General features: G+C 36.3%; 1 protein-coding gene across 19 annotated transcripts in view; it reads left to right on the forward strand.

The window, feature by feature from the left end:
* Positions 1 to 24702, forward strand: part of DLG1 (discs large MAGUK scaffold protein 1) — a 163086-nt gene that overhangs the window by 135051 nt on the left and 3333 nt on the right. For 10 of the 19 annotated variants that reach the window (XM_056358055.1, XM_056358048.1, XM_056358056.1 and 7 more), the window contains 9 exons: positions 2918 to 3094; positions 3846 to 3915; positions 8983 to 9082; positions 12481 to 12522; positions 15689 to 15739; positions 18270 to 18371; positions 18616 to 18788; positions 22344 to 22453; positions 22829 to 22920. In XM_056358055.1, coding sequence (XP_056214030.1) covers positions 2918 to 3094; positions 3846 to 3915; positions 8983 to 9082; positions 12481 to 12522; positions 15689 to 15739; positions 18270 to 18371; positions 18616 to 18788; positions 22344 to 22453; positions 22829 to 22920 — 917 coding nt within the window. Of the gene's footprint in view, positions 1 to 2917; positions 3095 to 3845; positions 3916 to 8982; positions 9083 to 9785; positions 9820 to 12480; positions 12523 to 15688; positions 15740 to 18269; positions 18372 to 18615; positions 18789 to 22343; positions 22454 to 22828; positions 22921 to 24702 lie in introns of all 19 variants that reach the window. The other 9 variants (XM_056358053.1, XM_056358060.1, XM_056358054.1 and 6 more) reach the window with 2 other exon arrangements.

Genomic DNA, 24702 nt, shown 5'->3' on the forward strand with positions numbered 1-24702 from the left:
TTGCTCAGTAATACAGGGTGAAATAAAAGGGAAGATTTGGTGCTTTCTCTATGAAATAATTTTTAGGAACTCTCATGTAAATATAACTTAAGAGTAAAAAATATCATGGGACTGCTTTAAAGCAGTAATTAAATCAGGAATACTAGACTTATTTTTGTGTTTATAACTTTACACTAAATAAATGTATACATGGAATTGTTAATCTCTTACAAAAGTCTCCATACAGGAAGTTAATAACAGAGATATTTTTTATGTACCAGTCTGTAGATATGTCATCTTGGCTGTGAAATGATTTCTTGTTTGATGACTTGCCAGGCATACAGGAGAAACCATGTTAATCACTTGGAATCGGAAGAGATTTTTGTTAATTCTGTTCCCCTTTTGGCTCATTCATTTGATTGTTACTAGTTCCTGGTGTTCCTATACATTTTAGCTGCATAATTTTGTTACTGCTATGTGACATCCTGATTCATTTTATTACAAAACTGTCTTGGTCAATAAAATTATTCTTCTTGAAGTGACCTCACCAGAAGAAAAGTATTTGAAACTTCTTTTAATTGTGCAAAACCTACTCTGTGTAACCATTTATCTAGTTTAAGAACACATGTTGATAAAACATATTTTTATCCTTTTGTGCTTCAATTTTACTTATCTGTTGCTTTTTCTCGTGCAGTCAACATGTTAATGCTGTTTAGGGCCAGCTCATTGCTCATAGAAGTTTGAATAGAAACTAAATCTTAGAAGTTAAAAGTAGTGCTGGTAGAAATCATTGCTTGAATGCTAACAAGAATTCACAAGAAATAAATTTTGTTATGCATTTAATTAATTCAGTGAAAATGTATACAACTTGAATCTGCATTAAAAGTTTATAATCAATTATATGCAGTTTATTTTGAGATACGGAATGGTATTTGTCCAGAGTACTTCGTGAGCAAACACATGCAGAATAAATCTGGAGGAATAACTGTGAAGTGTGTAATTTACTTTCCTGCAGTATTTAGGCTATTTCAAAGAAAAGAAAAAAAAAAAAAGGATTCCAATTTTTTGAAAAGAATCAGAGTATCTCAAGGGTGTTGTGGAATTCAAATGAAAGATCTTACAGTTAAGGTTTTACTGCTGAAGGAAAGTGGTATTTCAACCTTCAAGCTCTTTAAAAGTTGAAAGCCTAAATTTTATTATAGATTTAACAATTGAAAAGTATTGTATATTTAAATGTAGAGCTTTGTATATCATGAGAGTAAATATTGAAGCTGTTTTAAAATTTGTCTTGTTCTAGACATTTTAGAAAATATTTAGTGAAATTTTTAGCCCTTTTATGAAAAGTTTTTGATACTTTTCGTGGTCCAAGAAAGGCATGGTGTCTCAAACAACTCTGATTTTGCTAAAGATTAATGGATCTGACAGAAAAAAATTAATTTTTCCCCTATAAGCAATTTGTTATTCGTTATGAACAAATACAGTTCAAACCCAAAGAAATACAATCGGTGCTTTAGAGAAGCAAAATTCACAAAACTAAAATACATTTTGGAGCAAAGAGTTATGACTTGTACATACTTACATGGGTTAAAAAAATTCCAAAGCATTAAAAATCTAGCAGAAAAAAGTATATAAGATTTGTGTTTGGGATGAAGAACTGGATTTGGAGGAGAAAAAGGACACTGTTTAAAATCATCACGTTATAATCTATTGGTGCTACTTTGTGATGGACTTGGTATCAAGTATCTAATTCGAGACAGGGTATCATTTAGGAAGTGCATCACTGACAAACATATGAGCTTGCAGATGAAATGAAGTTGAGGTTTTTTTGGCCTGTGTCGTGCAGGCAGTCTCGCTTTACACAGGTGAGGTTCATACACCTTTTTCAATTGTAAAATAAGAGCCTTTATAAGGCATAATCTTAGGAGTATCTCTTACAGTTTGCTAAGGGGCTTCTGTCACTATTCATTTCCACATCCTCACTAAACCCCCAGTTGTGCTGGGAGAGACATACTGCAGGTCTCTCCAGTGCCTCAGGGAACTGATCCAGATATAAAATGATCCAACAGGGAGAAAAGAAATTAATTTTAACCCAGATCAGTTCTGCAGTGTGGTGCACCATGTGCCTTTCCAGACAATTATGCCTTCATAAGCAGGGGTGGGGAAAAAAGTCAGTACAAAGCAGACGTGAATGTGGGTATGGATAATAGTGAACTTGCATGAACCAACCTTGCTGGCAAAGGGAATGTTAATAAAACTGTAGCCGTGCAGTTGGTGCTCAGGTATTGCTGGTGTCTATTATTTGAAAACAGGCTTACCTTAGAAAAAAGGATGAGATTCACTTGAAATGGTTGGGAATTTTCCAAAAGAATGCTCGTAAAGTTTTTTGCCTTCAGGTACTACAGTAGCAAAGTTGTGTTCAGATCATATTTCAGAGTGTTTTTTTCCCTGCAACCCTGTAAGCACGATATTGACTTTTATTTTAAAGACAGACAGTGAGTTTTAGTTAGTAAAATAACACCAATTTATAACTTGATATAGAACAACGTACATTACGGAACTTTCGACAGTGCTGTATGCTTCAAGTAGTCGCTTGCCTTTTTTGTTCTAGGTTGCCATGTTACTTGCAGAGTACTTACTGAAAAGCAGGAGGTATCTTCTGTGGGTCTTCTATAAAGCACTAGAGTTTTGCTCTGGATGACAAGTTTCTTCTAATTCGTTAAAACTTATAAGCGTGTGTGTGTGTTGATACGATACTACATGTTCTCTCTGTGTATATATGAGTGTGTTCAGCGTTCTTCTTTAAAGCAACTGTCAGAACGATGCAATCATTTACAATCATTTATGACCAACATGGGCAGCTTGCTTCATATTTTGTGCTGTTATACCCCCCTGTTGTTTGCTTGCGTTTTTAATGTGTAATTTTTTCTTTTCAATGTAGAGCTCTTTTTGATTATGACAAGACTAAAGATAGCGGCCTTCCAAGTCAAGGGTTGAACTTCAAGTTTGGCGATATTCTCCATGTCATTAATGCTTCTGATGATGAATGGTGGCAAGCACGGCAGGTAACGCCAGATGGAGAAAGTGATGAAATTGGAGTTATCCCAAGCAAACGCAGGTATGTCATATTTTATTGACTTTGAGATGTTTGCTATTAAATGTCTGATATGATTAAAACATACATTGCATATGCTTTGCTCTTTGTTGTTAATTCTGTACCACATCAGTCACTTGTTTGGCTTTTTTAAAAAAAAGTTACCGGTAGTGGGCTTTTGACAAACTCAATGAGAAGTTTGTTAAAATCCTGTTTAGCCTTAGGAGTCGTGTGATGAAGTTGATAAAGGTGGTCCAAGTCTATTCCTCTGTTCTCACTGTAAGCAAATTATGAGTTTAATAACATTACACCATATATATGAAAAGGTGCAAATTGAATTTTATTTGAATTATGACCCTATTATGAATTCTTTCTACCCAGAATGTGGAAAACTGGCAAATCTTTTTTTGGTGGCCAGAGTAAATGGAGACGAGGTGGTGGTTGGCACACTAGAGATCCAAGTAAGAGATTAGGTGCTCTGCATTTTAATATCGCTGTTGACTAATCAAGGCTGTTTGCTTACTCTGTTGTGTTTTCTCTTTGTGCCCTGTGGATCACCAAATACTCGGTACCCTCACAGCTCATCACATGAGAAATAATACCCTACTTTTCCAATATAGTTTGCCATTAACAGGCTTCCATTTTCTGGAGGTGTCACCAGCAGTAAAAATCTGTGCTACAAAAGGTACACCTATATGCTTATGTTGTAACAAGTAGTAACTTGAAGTTCTGGAATTTTGCTGATTTACCATTTTTGTCTATGTTTTTGTGGTAGAGTTGAGAAAAAAGAACGAGCCCGTTTAAAGACAGTGAAATTCAATTCCAAAACAAGAGGAGATAAAGGGGTGAGTTAATGAAGTGCTAATTATACCTGGCATCATGAATGGTAACGTTTTTCAGTGGTTTATATATGCAGACTGCATTTCAGATTTTAGTGAAAAGATTAAATTCTGTCAAATAGAAATAAAATCCTTCTGAGCACTAAAGCAAACTTTATTTGCCAAAACATGGCAAATTGTTTAAAGAATTAACTTAGAAATACATGTTATCAGTAATACTGTAAAATAATAGTAGTTGTAGATACTAATCAAGTATTGAATAGTGCCATTTCTAACAACTCTGCAAGGGATTTATAAAGCAGTTTAGTCCTTTAATATGGATTGTATTCCTGGACTCCCTTTTCTGGGGAAGGGGCTTACTACCAGTTTTCAGAAAATGTTTCTTTCTTCAAGGTTTTTTTAATGCATCTATGAAACAAGGAAGTAAAGCTCAACAGGCTCCCTGTGATGAGGTTTTACAATGTACACAGTTATGCAGGCAGCTTAAAGTGAGTTCTTTCTTACAACTAAAGAATTTCATGTGAAGGCACAGGCGAACAAGAACTTGAGGCTGGTGCCATTGCTGACCAAATCAGTCTCCATCTCACAGCTGTTATTTTCTGACTGCAGCTGATGTGGTTGTGCTCAAATATTATAAAATAGCCCATGCAGATGAAAACTCAATCTAAAAGAAATCCTGGTTTTAATTTTAGTCCCTTAGTGTAGTTCACTGCATGATATGCAATCCCTGTCCCAGTACACATGACCTGAATCTGTGGTGAGAAAGCAGTGTAACTACCTAAGTAGCAATAGGAATGTTTGTAGCTGAAATTATAGCAATTTCATAATGGTACAGCAGCCAAATCTTTTTATATTTTGAGGGTGAGGCTTTTTTGCAATGTTTTGGTCATTTTGAAATTTGAGAAACCATTTCAGAACCTTATGATTTCTACCAATAGCATATAACTAGTAATTTCAAGACTTAGATATATGCATTTTAGATGTAAGAGCCTTCTAAAGTAATAATATATTGGCATATTTGAAAATCTGAAACACGCTTTAAGCTCCTGAGGAAGCTATTTCTTAAACAGTAATTATTTTTTTAATAACATTAATACTTTAACATTAGTCAGTCATTATGGTAAATCCCCAAAATTCCTTTTAGTAATTTATCTCATTTACAATGTTTTCATAACTTCAGAAATCGCATATAAAATATCAAAGCTTCAATACTTTATCCTGATAGTGTAGGACTTTATGCTTCAAAGAGTGGCAAATCCTTCTGCTACATGACAAAAGTTTCAGTTTAGTTTATTAATACAAAAGTGTCATGTCTTTTCTAGAAGTGTTTCTTTAAAAGGAAATCGGCATCTCTAATTATTTTCTGATGAACAATTTTGGTACTGCCTTGAGGATTCACTGGATTATTTGTAGGTTTTTTTGTTTGTTTGGTGCTTTCATATTTTAGCATTGAAATAAAATGTTGTCAACTGATGTAGTGATTTTTAATCTGATGATTTTTATAATTTGAGTTCACTTTTTTGAAGTCACATAAACAAAATGGCTTAAATACTTAAGATTATTGTAAATATATTAATTTTTCAAATGTTACCATGTTCTTTGGAAGATAACTGTGTGCGTTTGTAGTTTGTCTACCAATAAACTGCAAATATTTAACTTAATTAACGATGTATTTGAAGTAACATTTTGACAATAGCAGAGTTAGTACACAGTCACTGTGTACTAGCATAGCACCAAAGATATGCATGGAATACTGAGTGGAAAAGCAACTACGCTTGCCATTGATATAAAACTGCAGTTCTTTTTCTTTAGTAACATTTCATTTTGCAAACATGCTTATACTGTTCACAATCTTTTGCTTCAGCTGTAAATGTTTTAACATTAGAAGTTTCTCCTTAAAGTATTCTTCCTGTATTTGCCATGGTGATACTTTTCCCAGTAAGCTCCCTGTACCATACGTGTCCTCATGGACTGTGTGCCTTCCTGTGTCTGTATATGATATGGCCAGGATGAAATACAAACTTTGTACAATTCTTCAAAATTTCTACATGAAATGGTTAAAGAATAATCCTAGTGATGGCAAACATTAAAATCCATGTTCCTTTCATTTTAAGGAAAGCTAAAAAATCTGGAGCAGAAACGGTTATTATTTTCCCCTTGTTTGTTCATTTCATATATGCATTTATCTCACTTTCTGTGCTGCTTCTGTTTTAATATATTCTTGCTTATGATGCCTGTTTGATTTGCAGTGGGCTTACGAAAAATTTAATACAATTACTATGCATTTTCAACTAATAAGCAACTCTCTTTAGCTTTTTATAATCATGGTATCTTAAAAATAATCTTTTGGCTAATCTTTTATGCAAAATCAGTATAATATTACTTTTATTTTCTCTTTTTTTTTTTGGCAATGGAACTGACTCTGACCATTATACATGCAGTATATAAAAATACTAGTTCACTGTAATTTACTGTACAGAAAGTTAAAATAATTATTGTTATGAAATATTTTCGAAACTTAAGTGAAGAAACCTGACTATGTTTTATAAAGTACAGTAAATCAGTCACTCCTTTTCTTTTAACTATACAAATTGCTAAGTCTCACGACCTCAGTCAAACTGCACCATTTTAGCTTTGTTATGTTTATTTCCCCTGTTATTTTGCCCAAACTGAGGGACTTGTCCTAATGGAACAATAATATAGACGTGACACTTCCACTTCTTGAAATTCGTGTTACGGTATTTTTCAGTATACTCGGAAAAGATCTCCTCTGGCCGTATTTCTTTGTTGACCTTGTTCTGTAGATTACATGATCTTGTCTGGTTATGAGAAATTAATAGCAATGACTTGTTGACTTCAGATAAAGAAAGTCAGGAGGACCATAACCTAAAACCTTGCCCATGCCAGCGACGGTTCCTGCAAGCATATGACTGGCTTGCAACCAGTTCTTTTGCCCATATGTCAGGTTGGTAATTTACCAGTTCTTACAGTGGAACGGCAGTTTTAGTTGAACACAGATGCCAGCCAGTTAAAGGTTTTATGGATTTCCTACTTAACACAGTATTGCTGTTTCCAGAGCTCAGTGTCACTGATTGTGCTCCTGTGGCACTGTATGCTGCTTTAACACCTGGCAATTTTAGAGTAAATGTTTTTTTAAAACAATGGTAATGAAAGTATCACTCCATGTTTCAGTATCTGACGTTGCCAAGCAAGCCTGTATTAAAACAGATGGCCAGAAGGATTGTTAATGCTGTAGCAGGATGCAGCTTTTGTGTGGCTCTATAGGCATTCTCTTTACTAAGGCCAAATGCTAGTTTTGTAATTGTACCAAAGAAGGTGGCCCACTGTTTGAAAAAGCTCTGTCCTATCTGACCCCTAGTCGTTGCTATATTTCAGTCCATACCTAATGCTGGTAGGAAAGTTAATACATCTTTTTGCAACTCTTGCATTTAAAGGAGGAAGATGAGCTCACAGTGGCTGCAGACAGACAATCACTTGAAAATTAATGTGCTCCAAATTTTAGAAATAGATGTTGAGTCTTCAATGTCTGAATTGAAAGTATCTTTGTTTTTTAAAGAAGCTTTTAAAAAATAGTTCTTCAGAAGTCTTACTGCTTCCTACTGCACATGGGCTCTGCTTGGCTTTAGAAATAAACAGTACCCGGTGCAGCACAGGGTCTCGACACTCTCAAAACCAAGCTGGGCATTTTCTTACTTTTGCCATCCTTCCCATAATAGAGTTTCTGCAAACCAAATGATAAAAACAAGGCAAATATCATGTCTTGGCAGAACTGATCAGGTGACTCACTTATGCCCAAAGATGAAAAGAAATTTCAGCTGGCTTCAAGCTAGCTGTATTCATTCTAGTTCTGGGCATAATTGCAATAAAAATGTTACTGATTTATTTGTACATTGAGTTTATTGACTTTGAACAGTAATTTAAAGGTGCTTTAGTCACATCATATCTTCAGCAGAAGACTTGGCAGATATTACTACATTGTGTGTTAATTATACCCATAGATGTACGGATATATGAATGAAAATAGGTTGACGCTTTCCATACCTTAGAAAAGGAGCACAATAATACTTTTAATTCAAATGGGTAGATATGTATATGTCTGTGTAGGTAACTAGAAATTTGCATAGCAACTAAGATGCAGAAATTGTTCAACATGAGCAGTTAATGTAAAAAGATGCTGACAGGGTTTTTCATGTGGTAATTCTCCATAAATGCACCCTTGAAAAAATAATTGCCACAGTAAACAAATGAGTTTCTTATCTCTTGAAAGTTAGTCTTGGTATTGGGATGCAGATTTGCACAGAGCAAGGTCATTTTTTTCGGGAAACTTGCAATGAATCACAATTGTGAAAGACTGAAGCAAATACAAGTTTGGAGGTTTTAATTATTTTTTTTAAAATATTTTAGCTAGACACATTTCTTCTTTTTTCATATTTCACTGTTACTTAGTTTTATTGTAAGAGCATTTGATACAATGCCAGCTCTTAACTTCCATTTTTCTTTACTGTATAGGATGTTTGGCAGTTGTCCCCATAGTATTTATGGTTTTGCCTTTGCAGAGGGGTTACAGTGGCAAATACTTCTGGTGTGCTGTTATGATGTCAGTTGTTTGCAAAAGCATGTGTAAAACCTCAGTGGTTTTGTTTCTGTTTTTGTTGTTTGGTTGTTTTTTTTTAAATACTGTAACCCCTATATTAGATAATATCAGTGATTTAATTGACTTCAAGTTTGTTGTGGTTTGGCCATCTTACAGCAGCCTAGTTTTTCACATCTTTTCACACTCCCAGCAAACCTAAATTTGTGAAATACAGGTCAGGTCATATAGGGTGACCCAGCCTGCCAGTTCTCTCAGTAGTAAGTGTGTGAAATATGGAGATTGTGAGCAAAGCCACGATCCTCATCTCTATTTTTGATGAGCTGAGAAGATAGTGTTAAACGGAAATATGCACTGCATAATGTGGTTATAGGAGTCAGCTTCCACAAAGCTGCTGGTCTGGGCCTTTGTTCACACAGACATTAGACATCCTTTGTTTTGCCCCTCCTTCTCTTCTTCAGCAGTCATTCAATGACAAGCGTAAAAAGAACCTCTTTTCCCGAAAATTTCCCTTCTACAAGAACAAGGACCAGAGTGAGCAGGAAACCAGTGATATTGACCGTAAGTATGTGGCATTCGATGGAGAGCGAAGCACACGTAGAAGGGCCTGCTAGATTGCAGTAGGGTGTTACCATGGAGACAGTTTCATGAGCTGCAACAGGATAACCAGCTTGAGGTGCCGACAGCAAACCAGCCTACAAAATCAATACAACCCTGTGTTTGCTGTTAAAAGTAAAATTTAACCCAGGAGTTCCCCAGTTGGGAGTAAACTGGGTAATACTGTTGAGTAACAGCATGTACATAGCTGGAGGAGATAGCAGCCTTCCAGCGCTGTCGGTGATGCTTCCTCATTCCTGACTTGAGGCAGAGGGCACAACAGCGAGGAAAGCGTAATGGAGCTTACCAGCTTCTCGAATCAGTCCCTTTAGACTGGTTTCTTCCAAGTCATTCATTCCAATTTGGTCTTCCTAATGAAGAGAAGTTACTTTGATTTTCGTCATCATTGCCAGCACTAAAACAGTGTCTTCTCAAAAACCAGTTGCATAAGTTTGCTAATTCGGACTAGTTCTGCTACAAACTGCATCCTCTGCCATTTGCATCACTGATTATTTATGTGTTGCTCAGGTCAAATCCTACAGACTTGCCTTCCCCTGTGATGTTCTGGGAACTGTCTCCTGTCGTAGCGCCAATTTTATCTATTACTGACAATTATTTTCTTTGTGATTGTCTTTTTATTGCTTGCCCTCTGGGGACTACTCTGCAGGAGGTCCCTGACGACATGGGATCAAAAGGCCTGAGTAAGTGATCAAAATACTCCCAAGTTACTTTAACCTCCATCTGAAAAATTACTATTTTTTTTTTTTTAAACAGATCTCTTTGAGACTGGCGCTCTACTGGCATAAGGAGGTTGACTCTAAAATGTTCATAAGCTTTTCCTAGTTTGTAATGTTCTGAGCATTTTTGCTTTCAGGAACATGTTGCTTTCAGTTCATGTGACTATCTCATTAGGTTGTTTTGGTTTTTTTTTGTTATTCAGATGCTTACCAGCGCTTACTTGTTTGTCCTTAATAGTACTGTGTTTTTAAATTTAGTGATTTTTTTTTTTTACGTCACTTTTATCTTGTCTTTGTTTTTTTGTTTATTTAAAAATAACCTACGGCTTTCTGTAGTAATAGTACAACTATTGTCACAATACTTTAACTAGTTACAGTTTTCAATCCTCTCTCTAGGCGACTGACGTTTACAGCTACTTAAAACAAACAACAAACTTTGCTTAAAATTGTCATGAGAGTTTGTCTGACTTCATTGAACCCTTATGATGCTTTTAGATCAGGTAGAGGGGTAGCTAATAGAGCAGATACAGAAGCATTTGTTGTATTTCTTGCAGAAATGTTATCTACCTGAGTACAGTAAGATTCAAGAGTTGCCAAGTACGCTTATCAGATATTTGTGTACACAGACATCACCACTGTACTAAAATGAGCCCCCCCCCCCCCCCCCCCCAAAGAGTCAAACCCTGCTTTCATCACAGATACTCAACACATACATTGTGTGTCCATAGAATAGCAAAATTAGTCACTAAAGATATGTGACTAAAGGTCGTGAAGAATAACCTTTCTTCCCAGGCCATAACCGCTATGCATAGTGTTCCTGAAATTAGGTGTAAGTAGCACTGTACTTGCTCATAATACTTGGCCTCAGTCACAAAATAAAAATTCTAGTAGCTGTAACATTGATTTTCCATTGCTGAAATGGCTAGTTTCAAGGAAATCCTTTGTTTAGGGCAGAAGACCTTAGCAACCCTGATGGCCTTATGGTTTAGAGCAGAAGATCACAAGCAGCCTTTGCGGCCTTATGATCATACCTCGTTTAAACTATGTAATATGGTCCAGAAATGTTACTAGGTGATTCTGTTATAAAACCAGTGGTTTCTCGCCTGTTTTTCAGCACAGTCAGGCTTTTTGAAACTGCCTTACCATGCTTAATGCAAAACGTGTTACTTGGGCTCTGCAAGACTGCTGTTCTTGCTGGCATTTTAGGCTTTACATCCCACCAGTTGTGCCCATTATCAGACTGTCACAACACTTGTATTCTCAATTGACATGTCTCGCTTTCATGTTCTCCCACATCCATGCCAATGCGGGCGTTCTTTTTCCAAGACAAGAAAAGGAAATGGAAATAGATCCAAATTGCTGGTACTCACAAACATTAGGAAGTATGTGTCTGTTTTTCCTGTGCAGAAACGAAATGAGGGAGTTCAGTCTAGCCAGAAATTTGTGGATTAAAGATGTTAAATCACTTTATCCAAAAACATTTTAAAAGGTTTATTAGTTTACAAGGGATGATTTAACTTTTTAAAATGTTTATTAATCACTAGAAGCATGCTTGCTTCGTAACTGTATTCTTACCTTTGCAATCCCTTTTCTTCCTTCTCTTCAGTCTTATAAAGGAGGAACCACAGTGGATTTACTGTATTAAAAAGGATCCTCATGGCAACAATATGTATTATTGTATGGACACTGTTCGGTACATAATTTCAAATTAGTTTTGTTTAATTTGTATAGGTCAAACACAGGCTTCTTCATGCAGACTTAGTGTAATGTAAAACACTAACATTCACACAAATAGGCACACTCATTGGGTGGCATGAAAATTGATTCTTTAATAAAGTTCAGCAATATCGAAATTTGTATTTGTTCACTAGATTTGTAAAACTTTGAGGTAACGGAATAGATTGATACCTAAAGTTCTTCAGTTGCTTAAATTTTTATCATAAATATTTAACACAATTACATAGCTTAAAAAAATAATATAAACACCTTGTAGCTACTGAAGTATTTTGATTACTCTGCAAAAGGCATGAAAATAATATTGATAGTCCAGAATAAGTCAGGACCTTTTGAAAATTAAAGCATTACTGGGGGGGTGGGAGGGGGGGTGGCGGGGAGGAATCTTAATTCTGCATCACACTTCAAGTAAACTATTTAATGTACCATAGGAAAGTGTCTATTATTGAATGTCCTACACTATATTTCCTGTAATATAGTCCATTATTTTCTGCTACAAGACTCTTAATGTAATCAATAAATGGCCTGCGTAAAAGTTGAAATGCCTAATTCCATAGTTTTTGCACAACAAAATTAATTTTGAAGTGAAAACATAAAAATTGCAGGGTTACATGTGAACTATGAATTGGTGTACTTTTCGTAAACTTACTTTGATATGCTATTTAATGTTTTTCTTTTTATTAACATCAATTCCTTTCGTATGAAATTAAGCTTGATCCTGAGAGCTATGAGAAGTACCTTAAAACTTTTATATGCAGTATGTATTGATTTCAGCATTTTGATATCGGTATTGTCTTTCATCTGGATTATTTTGTGTCAATTTGCTTTCTTTTGGACTCATGCCATTTGTGTATGTTCCTTATTTTTTTTCCCATTGTGTTGCAATTTCAGAGCATGTAACCTCTAATGCCAGCGATAGTGAAAGTAGTTACCGTAAGTGTTTTTAAGTTCTTTGTTTATTTAGAACTTTTATTTAGTAGCTCTTTGGTTTTGTTTGTCTGTGTTTTCTGGGTATTTACATGTTAAATAGAACTTCCCAGTCACCTTCAGGTGAAATCCATATTTATGTGTTTGGAGTACTGCAAATTGTGCTATGTTGTTGTTGGTTTTTAAAAAACTGACTAGAGAGAATCATTGCAAACCTTCTTTATGGATATTCCTATTGTGATATGTGATTTTCGTAATTCAGCTTATTTTGAATATATTGCTCTTTTATTTTTTATTTCTGCGAGGTAACTAGGCCTATTAAAAATCTAAATGTAAAGCTAATGCTGCCAAATATAATTATATGTAGTTGAGCTTAATACTTGAAGTGTAAATAAACTGTGTAATCTGTTACAGTGCAATGACTATTTGCAATTTTCCACAACTAATACTCAGATTTAATATGTATATACTTTTGAATGAAAGTAAAGATAAGCAAACATGTATTTACCCTTGCTTTCAGCTTTCATTGACCTATTTTGTCAAGTGTGGGTGCTTAGTATGAATTGTCTTCAAAGCATACGACACACATTCAGTGCTGGAGTCAGTTACGATAAATTGCCATGCTAGGCATGCCTACGTGTTCTCTCTCTGTCTCTGAGGACATAGTATCTTTTACATACTAGCCTGCATTAGCTTTTTTACTAGCCCAAGCTACAATACTGTTTAGTATTACCCAAGCTACAGTAGTACTGTGTTCACAGTGGGGAACATGCTGCATGATGCTACACAACAATGCTTTAAAATGTCTTAAACCAGAGCCAGAACTTCAACCCCACTGGTCATCTCCAGTGAACCACTCCTCAGTAAGGTGCACGGTCCAGATCTGGAACCCAGGATAGAGTAGAGCAGCCAGATGAAAAAGCTGAGGTTTTGCAGACGAATATAAAAAGAAGGAATAGTAAAAGTCACGCAGTGTGACGCCGAGTGGCTGCCTGATCAGCTCCTGGTTGCCTGCTAACTGTACAATGGGCGCTTCAGAAACAGATATGATTTATGTTAGGGTAATAAGGAAAGTGGTTCATCAACAGGTATATTTGTTTGGAAGCTGTAGATCTTATCAAAGGTGATGATCCACATTTTTTTTCCAGATGATTACACTCAAGATACTTGTATATAAAATGCTAACAGTGTCATAGACTGTAATTAGAAAGAAACCAGCTGGGGGAGGCATTCATGGTCCCTGAATAACACAAAATTGAGCATGTATGGAAGTTGCCTTTGACAAACTTACAAGTTTTAACCATTTTTAATGACACACTATTAAAAATATCTAACCATGACTGTTTCTCCATAAATCTGCTGCTTTCCACTCCACACCACATACCTCCCTCTGCCTTTTTTTTTCTTGGAGCTTGCTTTATTTATGTTTAAAGTTCATTATTGGTACTACTAGTTAGTTTTTTACTCTGTTGTTACTTGAGAAGTCCAGCTTTTATGACTGTCATGGATTTGCTTATCTGAATGTGTAATTCCAAGCACTTTTAATTAAATTTTTTTAATTTCTTCTTACTGCTGTCTAATATGAAAGTTATCTTGATTACAGATGAGTACGGTTGTTCAAAAGGTTCATTCTATTAATATTCATTTTTTCGAAGTAAAGCAAAGCAGTGACAATATATACTTTTTGCCCTCAGTCAGGGGGATGATTTTTAGTTGTTATTATCTCTTCAGTAATTTGCTTAACTATTTTTTTACCTTATAGCAATGAGACTTCTCCAAAGAAGTATCAATTATTTGTGAGCTGGGTCTTTCATAGCTAAGTTGATAGTTGGTGATTCCCTATACCTCTCCCTAGCCTAAAAGGGGTTCTGAAAGTATATACTGTCCTTCTAAAATCCATTTGCATGAGTAATTTTTGAGATACTAAAATATACAGGTTGCATGTTTTTGTTTCTATCTTAAGGTATTCCTCACTTGCAATAACTTACAAAATTAAAATGTTCATTCATGTATTGCTGTAGTGCAGGTTGAATGCAAATTTTTTGCAAATAAGAGAAATACTTCTTGTAATGACACTGTAAATTCTAGATTTAAAAGATCAATGGCATTTGCTATGAAGTAAAGAATAGATACATGGAAGCAATATATGAATTTACAAAAGCCTTCATCACCCATCTGTTTGCATATAACTGTGGTATAGCATCAGTATGTTCCTCTGCTTGTCATAAGTATGGCTTATGAACTCCAAAGAATGTCCCAAAATTATACAAGTGAATTATTGAAGAACTGTATTTTATTCAAAGTTCACGTAATGTCTTATAATTTGAGCTTGTCTCTTCAGAATTATAAATTCTGTGCTGTCATGCAGGTAATTTTTAGCGATTTCATTGCAACACATCTTACGTGGCAATGTTTTATTACACTAGAAATGATCTTTTTAGAGAGATGGCAACTGAGGTATATTTCAGATGCTTCACTAACTTTTAAAAAGCCTGCAGCTGTCAAAGGTCAAAATTTAGTTATTTTAGTTTCATTCACTGCTGATGTGCTTTCTGGAGCTGAGAACAATAGAAAGCATTCTTTGTTTTCAACTTATTCTTTAAGAATTCATTAATAAAATAATAGTTATTTAGTATATACAATCATATATATATATTTTTTAGAATTAGATTGGTTGAAGATGTTTATATAAATGCCACTTCATGATAAAATTAATGGAAGATACATACACCCTGACATACATGGTTGTCAGCCCTGCATAAATATAGAAATGTGTTATTGTAAATACTGGCTTGAAAGTACGGAGGATGTTCACGTTGAAGGTGGCATTGCCTCTAGCAGTGAATGATAGCATGTGTGCATTTTGTTCAGGGAAACGTGTATCAGAGCATTTCAGTAATGCTTTAAAATTCTTCTTGTGCTTGATGTCAGTTTGATGTGCTAACATAAATCAGGAAATTATTTATACTGTATGTGTCTTATGCTTTAAAATTTTGTGTTTGGCCTATCTTTGTGATTTTTATAATTCATCACTCTTGAAAAATGTCCATCAGTGTCATTGTAATGCATATTACTGAGGAATGTCTGTATCATTGTAGTTCATTGAGTTGACTCAGTTTAAATGTTAGTTTAGAAAAAAATACATAGATCTGTCTTTGCATTTACATTTCAGGTGGCCAAGAGGAATACGTCTTGTCATACGAACCAGTCAATCAACAAGAAGGTTTGTAGATCTCAGTATAAAATAAATATCTTTTGAATTATTAGAATGCTTTGTGTGCCCTTGTGTATTGAGCCCCATGATAAACTTCTTCACTGTTTGAACTTGTTACCGTTATTCAAATGAATAAAACATAAAGGCATAAATTATTAAATGCAATTGCTAAATTATTTAGTGCAAAATCCAAAGGTGTGCTACTTAAAATAACTCTCTCTGTTGTTTACTTTGCTTAAGGAAATTGTGGTATGTTTACCAGTTTGATCAGTGTGACCCTCAGAAATTATGGTTTTCTTCTGTTTCTTATTGCTTTAGCATTCTCACTGTTGTGTTTCCTTTTTTCTGCCACAGCAAAAAGTGTGTCAATAGATCATTTGTCTATTTCAGTAAGTTTTAATTGAAATTTCTCTAAAACATGGCAGTCTTATTTCTGTATGGGCTTTTTATATGCCTAATTTGGTTAGCAATTACCAGGTGATTTTTGTCTCCACCCACCCCCGGAAAAAATATTTTTAATTAAATGGAAATTGATAGGAGAAAATATTTTCTCACAGTTGCATTTAAAATAAAATGCTTTTCACTGATCCCCAGTGGGATGCTGTACTTCCCTTTTCGCCTTGGTCCTGATCTGGCTCCACTGTGTATAACAGATACAGAATGTGTAGTGTTTCCATCCACCACCACAAGTGCTAATGGTTGATGTGCATCATCTGATATATAGCTCATATCAGTCTGTTAAAGGGATTGTCCTTTGGGAACACTTGATATCTGTTACCTATCAAAGAAGTGGCAGTTGGAGTAAATATAAATCGTGTTTTTACCTGTATTTTGAGTGTCCAGATTTCATTTTTGGTTTGATGCGCTGAGTGGTGCAGGCCAGTTGCTTTTAATCGCATTGTGGAACACCTGTGCCTGTAGAGACTTGCCACTCTGACTTGTTGATCATGGCATATGGGCTCCATTTCCTCAGTAAGCTTCCAAAAGTCATAGAAGTTGTGATACAAGACTGACACAAACTACATGATTTATGTCATGCATTTTGTAATTTTGGTAGGCTCCAAATAAATTAATGGATGAGAAATGCATGAGTTAAGACCCTGCTAAACACGGGGAATTAGTAGGTCCTCCTTGACGTGCTAGGTAAGCTGTGCTTCAGCTATAGGGAGCTGGAGGTTTGTTATCCTCAAATGAGCAGTTGCTGGGTCTGTGTATGTAGGCACGCCAGAGGGTCTTGCAAAATGAGAAACATCTTTTTAGCTGGCATTAGCTTCCCAGAGTCTGATAGCTTAATGGTTTAGTGAGAACGATAGTAATATTGAGTGAATTAACACAGAGGTTGAAAAGATGTGAATGAGACTTTGCACAAGTCAGTGGTTTAGTAACTATCATACTGTAAAACTAAAGCTTTGAGAGCTATGTCCTTTGGTGTTTAAATACATGACTGTAATTCCCTTTAGCATCTTAACATAGCGTATGGGGAAGGCCATAAAAGAACCGGCACCTCATTCCTTTGCTTAGGAGCAGTAATACATTCCCTGCATATGTTATCTGTATTTGTCCTCTTAATTCATCGCCACAGCAATTTTTAAACTGTTTTTAAGAAGCCCAGAGGAATAAAGAGCTGTAATGACCAAAACAGATTGCAAGGTGCTCAGATGTGAGACACAGTGGGACTTGAGACGTGGGTGGGCCACCGTTAATCTTTAAGCAAAGATGTTTGTTGTTAAATTAACAGGTTAACAGTTACTGGATCCAGGACATTCTTTTTATGAATATATTAATACCCTGGAAAGGAAATAGTTCTGAGAGTCAAATTAAAATATATTTTATACGTTAGACTTTATTTAATTTGGACTTACTGGTGCAGTAAAGATAGGTTGAATCTAAAACTAAAATTTATACAGTTGAAATGATATAATGCCTAAGTATCTTGGCATTAGCATTGTCTCTCATTATTCCTGCAGTATAATCGGATACTTCCTGCTTAAACTTCATTTCCAACCAAAAGCCCTTTGTAACTTTATAAAAATGTTAAGCTGCTTTTAAAAGATGCTACACTTCATGTTATAAGTGTATAATAAGTTTTAATGTTACAGAAGCTATATATAGTCAAGTATTTTCATACATGAGTATTTAATTGTGGTCTTGGAGGAAAAGAAGCTTCTGCCAACACAAATCTAGAATTTCATGCACTCTGCTACTGCTTAGGCACCTCTTTGAATTAAAAAGATTTTCAGACTTCCCCCTTTTGCTTTTTTTATTAGAATGAAGGATGTTATTTTGTGAAAAGATACTGTTTTTTCCCCCAAGACTTCATAATTTAAGACTCATCTTCAGTCACCCAGGATAGTGATTTGAGAGTGAAGATCTAACATCTTCATATGACCATGGAATTAATTAATTTACATTCTTCAACACATTTTTCTTGTCCTTAGGTATTAAAGTTATTACCATGTGATAAAGCTTATTTTACTGAGCTTTGAGAGTTTGCAGTCATACTGAAATGTAACTGGCGTTATTGCTTTCTGTTTAATAGTTAGTTACACTCGACCTGTGATTGTTTTGGGACCCATGAAGGACAGAATAAATGATGATCTGATCTCGGAATTTCCAGACAAATTTGGCTCTTGTGTTCCACGTAAGTCTCAGCAAATACTAAGACAATTCTAAATTACTCTTTTTCTGTTAATTTTCTTAATAGACATCCTCTGTGGTGAGTTAAAAAATTAACATGTTGTCTAAACTTTATAGACCCGTCTTAATTGTCAGTCATCTCTTTGAGAAAATTTTTCAGTATAAATGGGATACTGTTTTTGGATATTATAGGGAAAAAAGTCACTGTTTTTTGTTTTGCTTTAAAAATTACTGGTTTATATTTAAAGATACTACTAGACCAAAACGAGATTATGAGGTGGATGGACGTGATTACCATTTTGTCACTTCTCGAGAGCAAATGGAGAAGGATATTCAGGATCACAAATTCATTGAAGCTGGCCAGTACAATAATCATCTTTATGGAACAAGTGTCCAATCAGTGCGAGAAGTAGCAGAAAAGGTAAATCAGTGCCAGTTACTTTCATTTACTGAGGTGATTATCTGACTGTGCTGACAGGGGAAAAGAGAGGGATGGCAAGAAGCCATCAGGAACCGTCTGACTTTAAAAGGAATTTGTATAAAACCAGAAACGAAGTGTGGTGTTCACCAATGCATTTAGGGAAATAATGAATCTTTGGAATAATGAAAGTATTGTGATTAAATTATGGGAAAAGAGCAACCATAGTTTGTGCCCTCTATAAAAAGAGGATAGAGAAGAAATAATTGGAATTACAGGCTAATTAGCCTAGCTCACATACACAGATCATTAACTAAGAATAGTAGTGGTGGAGTCGATTAATATGTGATCCATTTGATATAGACCTGTGCAGAAGAAAACTTGGAAAAATGTTATTCTTTGTGCCCTTTAGGGATTTAGCTGACAAAGGGAAAAGAGTAAATACAAGAAACTGAATTTTAGAAAGACTTTTTTCATAACTACCACTACATTTTGAAGACTGACCTTAACTGTTTTTGTCCTGAACAGATTTTAGTTAACTATTTTCGCAAAACCTAAATATTTCTAAATTTAAACTGAAGTTTACTTGAGCTCTTTGAAAAAGAATGGGAAGACGGAAGCATATAGAGTAAGATGCATGCTGTAAAGAAATTTTATTGGTAACAATTCTTGGTAAATGTTCCATGTTAGGTTGATGAGTGTTCTACTGCTTACACATACGGTGCGTTTACGGTAGGCAGTGTTATCTGATCTGTATGAGAGAAGAAACAGCTATTTTCTAGGTGGGAACTCACAAGCATGAGCACTTTCAGTCTGGACATGCAGAGGGTAAGTGTGGTTAACTCATGTGACACAGGAGTGTACCTGCTCCTCTGGAAAACAGTGTAGACCGTTGTGGCCAAATGGCTGAGTATTGCTGTTTCTGGCAATTTCATTTACTGGAGTCAAAAACAGGGCAAACATGGTGAGATTGTGAGATTTTATGGTCTGTGTGATGAAGTTTTCTTCTGCTGTCTTTCTCATCCTGTGGAATAGAACTTGGCCCTGTGGTATATAGCGAGAAAGGTAAATAAAGTTAATTACAAAATTGTTAAATGAGCAGTACTTTGTATGGGAGGCTGAATAAGTTGTGAAACTATCATATTTGGTGAAGTGATGAAACTATTTATTAAACAGCTTAAACGTTACAGACCTGTCAGCAATTGCTTCACCTGGTAGCACAGATACAATTCTTCAGTTCCATCCTAGACCTGAAATTGGATGTGTTCTTTTGTCCGTCTAGTGGGATTAGTAAGGTCCAAAACTACTGTGAACCTTTTATAAACTGACATGAAGAACAAAGTACTATCAGCTGTCTCCATGCTATGAAATCTCTTGTATAGGCACCGTGGGGCTTCAGGTAGATGCAGCAATTTCTCAGCTCCAGCTAACATTATTTTTCTAGGAAACAATGGCCTGTCCTTCAGAACCTGACTTCAAAATCATGACAAGGTTGCAAACTCGTTGATCTGGATCTACTCCCTCCTTGTATTTCTCTCCATCTCACCTAAGAGATGAGTCTTTGCACTGGGTCTTACTACTGAGATACAACAGACAATTTCAAAGTTTTCTATGATGAATTTGGGGGAAGGCATAACAGAAGTGACTGCCATTATCCCAAAAGTACCAGAAATAGTATTTTTCCAGTAGCTTCAAATTGTGTTCGTAGGCCCATGCTTTCAGCTGATTCCTCTCTCTGTCATTTTCTTACCTATAATGGACACAGCTAAAGATGCTTTTTGATGTCATTGTGTTTCTCCATCGGATGCAGTGCAAGTAAAAAAATATGGAAAATAGCTTCCCTGGATGAAAACGTGATAATTGTGTCATGAAGTACTTGCATTTCTCTTCCTTGTCTTCCAAGTGTTCACTTGAAAGGAATTTTCCTGTCCTCTCTTCTTTGGAATCACTAGCTTGCAAGTCTCTTGTGTCTGAGGCCACTCTTAATACATGTTCATTATTGATTTGGAATAAACTGTCACAGTTATATTCCATAAGGTCCAGCACAGCTACTGTGCTGGGATTCTAGTCCTCCACCCTTGGCCCAAAACCCTTGGTAACTGGCACAAGTTATTGGACTAAACAGAGAAATTACTAAGTGTCTTATCCCAGAAAGGAAAATGGACCAGGTAATGCTCTTTATTCTCAATTCCCAGAGCATGTGCCACATTTAAAGAGAAATCATTTAAAAGATGTGGACAGGTCAACACGTGTAGTATAGTACTCTGTTGAACACCAGTCAGCATCCAGATCCATGGACTGGATCTGGGAAACAGCTGCCACCAGCTGAAAGCAAGCAGATTTGTATTGTTCATGTGGGAAGAATACTTCTGTCCTCCTTAAGAATTCCTGAAATAAAATTCTGTGGTTTTGTTGTGCAGGAGATCAAACGTAAGTGATCCTTGTAATATCTTCTGCCAGGAAGCAGAAAAGTGTCAGTCATTTCAGACTGCAGTCACTTTGCTCTTCAGTGTGCTCTGCAGGAGTGATCTCCCAGGAGTTCAGCAAGTGCATTGTGTGATATGAGCGACCTTTGGTTTTATGGTCCTTACGAGTTGGTACCCTGGCTCACAGAATTCTGCCATTCACATTGGTCTTCTGCTAAAGAAAAAGCTTTTCATATTTTAGTCACCTGACAGTGGCTTTCTGTTCCTTTCCCCACCATCCCTTTCTAAAATGGTGGTATGCCAAATTACTCCTATACTACTCAGAAAGGCAAGAAATAAAATTGTGTGAGGTGGAAATGAGTGTATCAGAGATGAGAGGAGCTGAGGTACAGGAAGAGCCTTTGAGATGAGATATCCCAAAGAGCTGGAAAATTGCTTGTAGTGGGACAATAGAGGTGGGGAGAGAAGCAGCCCTACCACCTTGTCTTCCAGCTACCCAAGGAATGGTTAAGTTAGATTTGTTTCTCAAGAGATGTAAACAAAAATCAGCCCAAATAAATAGCATACACCATCTCAAACTTGTGGTACCTGGGGGGAGGAGAGTGCTGTATTCAGTTCCATCTGATGATTCTGATGGTGGAGTTCTTACCTGCCATTGGGGGTGGTTACTCCCTCCGCTGTGCCAGTTGTCATCTGTCTCCTCTCTAAACTGCATCTGTGTCTTGGCCACCTTCCTAAAGGATCCTCAAATTATTTAAAAAAAAAAAATAAAAAATCATTTTGGTGGTATGGGTGAAGTACAGCCATTCCAATAAAAAAATAAACCGTTTTGGTGGTGTGGGTGAAATACAGCTGTTCCACTAGATGATTCTGCATTGCTGATTGGGTTGCAGCCTCTGGTGGAGAAAGGAAGGAAGAATGGTCAGGAACATCTCAAATGACTTATGATCCCAACAGAGGAACATTGTGGGACCGTCTGTCAAAGTGTGAAATGATGATATGACGGATGCAAATGCTCTAATTTTGTTGGCTCTGCAGTAGAGACATGTTTTCTGTCTTAAATTATTACACTATGCATACCTGTGACTTAAACTTTGCTTATTACCATTTTCCCTTCTCTCTCACTTCTTAGGGTAAACATTGCATTCTTGATGTTTCTGGTAATGCCATCAAAAGGTTGCAGATTGCCCAGCTGTACCCAATCTCCATTTTTATTAAACCCAAAACAGTGGAAAATATCATGTGAGTAAAAGTAAAATACTTCAGGCTAAACTGTTTGAGACTGTCATTGTATTTCAAAAGCCACCTCTAGGTTATCTGAAGACAATTATAATATTTGCTTTTTAAATAGTATTTAATTTCCCGAGTTTAACTTCTAGGGACTTCTAGTCAGGGCTTCTAATCCAAATTAAAGTGCTTAAGAATGAATGTCATTGTGCTAAATTCCATGCAACAGTGTCAGAACAGCTCATTCCCACTATAGTTTTTGCTTAGGTGAATCATTTAGGAGACTGCCTCTTATTAGGACTAATATTCAGACAACAGTTTAAAACCTTATTTCAAAAGACTCTAAGTAGTTGATAGTAGTTTTCAAATGTATAATGTTTTCAATTTCAGGGAAATGAATAAACGCTTAACAGAAGAGCAAGCCAGGAAGACATTTGAGAGAGCCATGAAACTGGAGCAAGAATTTACTGAACACTTCACAGGTGTGTTTTGCTTGGGACTGTTCCCTTGCCAGAGTTGAAATGTTATTGCTTGCTGTAAAACAGTAATTGCCTCACTGCTGAGATAAGGTTGAACTTTGTTTTCTGGCTGATCTGTGATTGTTTTGAGGCATAGGCTCAGTTTAGTGCCTCTACACTGTTTTCAGCTTGATCATTTAATTCAATGTATACAGCAATTTACTGGAAACTTACTTTAGGTTTTAAAAACTGAGACTTTCTACCGTTTTCCTAGGTATAGTATTGCAGATGTTTGCTGTGTTGGTATTTTATGCGTAAAGCTTTTTATTTGCAGAGCTGAAATTGCTGAGCAAAGCTCCCTGTAGAAAATTATTATGTCTTTTTTTTTCTTTTTTTTTAAAATCAGAAAGATGATCAAGAATGATGGTAATTAATTAAGTCTCCAGAAATCGGGCACTACAACATTATGGTACTTAGCAAATCGAATTTGTTTATGCCATGGACCAAACTGTAACAGCAAGGAGTGGGCTGCAAGCACTCGCTGTGCTAATTGTTTGCATTGTGGCTTGCAGCAGGGGGAGATTAATCGGTTCAGGAGTTCAGGATCTTCAGGACTTAAATGAGTCTTCCCTGTTCCTGTACTAGATAGACACTCGCTCGTTTCCTTCCAGTTATGCTCTCTTTTGCAGTGTTACAGTGTTTGCTGCCCCATTCACCTCCTTTCTGTGGCATGACTTTGCCCAGGTTCCTCCTTCCACATCTTACGTGGGCAGAGCTGTGAATGCAGCAGTGTGCTGCTCCGCCTGGGCAGAGACCTGGGGGGGTGGCTTCACATGGGAGGAAGACAGAGGAATCAGTAGACCCCCTGCCCCAGTCTTCCTGCTGCTGCCTTGCTGTCTACGCTGTGCTACCCAGACAGCGAACAGCTTGAGTCCATCCCTTTTTGTCTGCTCGCCTCCCCCTCTGCTGCCTCCCTGCTGTCAGTTTATCCCAATATTGCATCTAACTCTTCCCGTAGCTCTCTGTCTGCGCCCAGAAAGTTATGGGACTCCCAACATATATTGCAGATTCTTCTTATTATAGATTCCCTTAGAAAATGACTTGTAAATGTGTCAGGTTTGTTGTTTAGGAAATGAGTGAGTTTATTTTAATAGATATTAATTAAATATTTAGTTAGTAGCTGGTATTGTCCCAGGCTGTCTCAGGGCGTTACATAGAACACTTTTTCAGGGAAACTAAGGGACATAATTCAAGATGTTTCAAAACACTGTGGGCCTTCTAAAGTTCTCTAGTCTCAGGGCCCTGTCTTCTCTCAGTTGTATAAGGCTTGTTGATGAAGGAAGATAGCAATCTGTCCTTGATAATCCAGTTCAGGCCAGAAATCCTTTTTTGAATCTGTTTGAGATACTTGAAGACATTACAAATCCCGTTACTACTTACAATTTGGAGGCTGCTACTCAAATGACTCAGGTGGTAAAACAGAATGTGCGGGTATTCCCTAATCTGTGAAAAAATACTGTATCAGGTGGGGCAACTGAAATCAACTTCATCATCAAGTTAAGTTTAAACAGACTTAAACTTTGCACCAAAGCACATGAGCACGTCCATCGTCTGTTTTGAGGGTACTGAGCTTTGGAAGAGGGTGGTTAAACATAGCTGGAGAGAAGTAAGATGCTGAAGCTTGTGGCTATTTGCATTGCAAAGAAATTTCTAAATGCACTTCTAAATAATCTACTGTTGTGCTGTGAACATTATACTTGACGTATAATAATAGAATAGCCGCCTCCCCCGGGCACTGTGACAATG

Source organism: Falco biarmicus, chromosome 13, assembly GCF_023638135.1.
Source record: "Falco biarmicus isolate bFalBia1 chromosome 13, bFalBia1.pri, whole genome shotgun sequence".
NCBI classification, from domain to species: domain Eukaryota; kingdom Metazoa; phylum Chordata; class Aves; order Falconiformes; family Falconidae; genus Falco; species Falco biarmicus.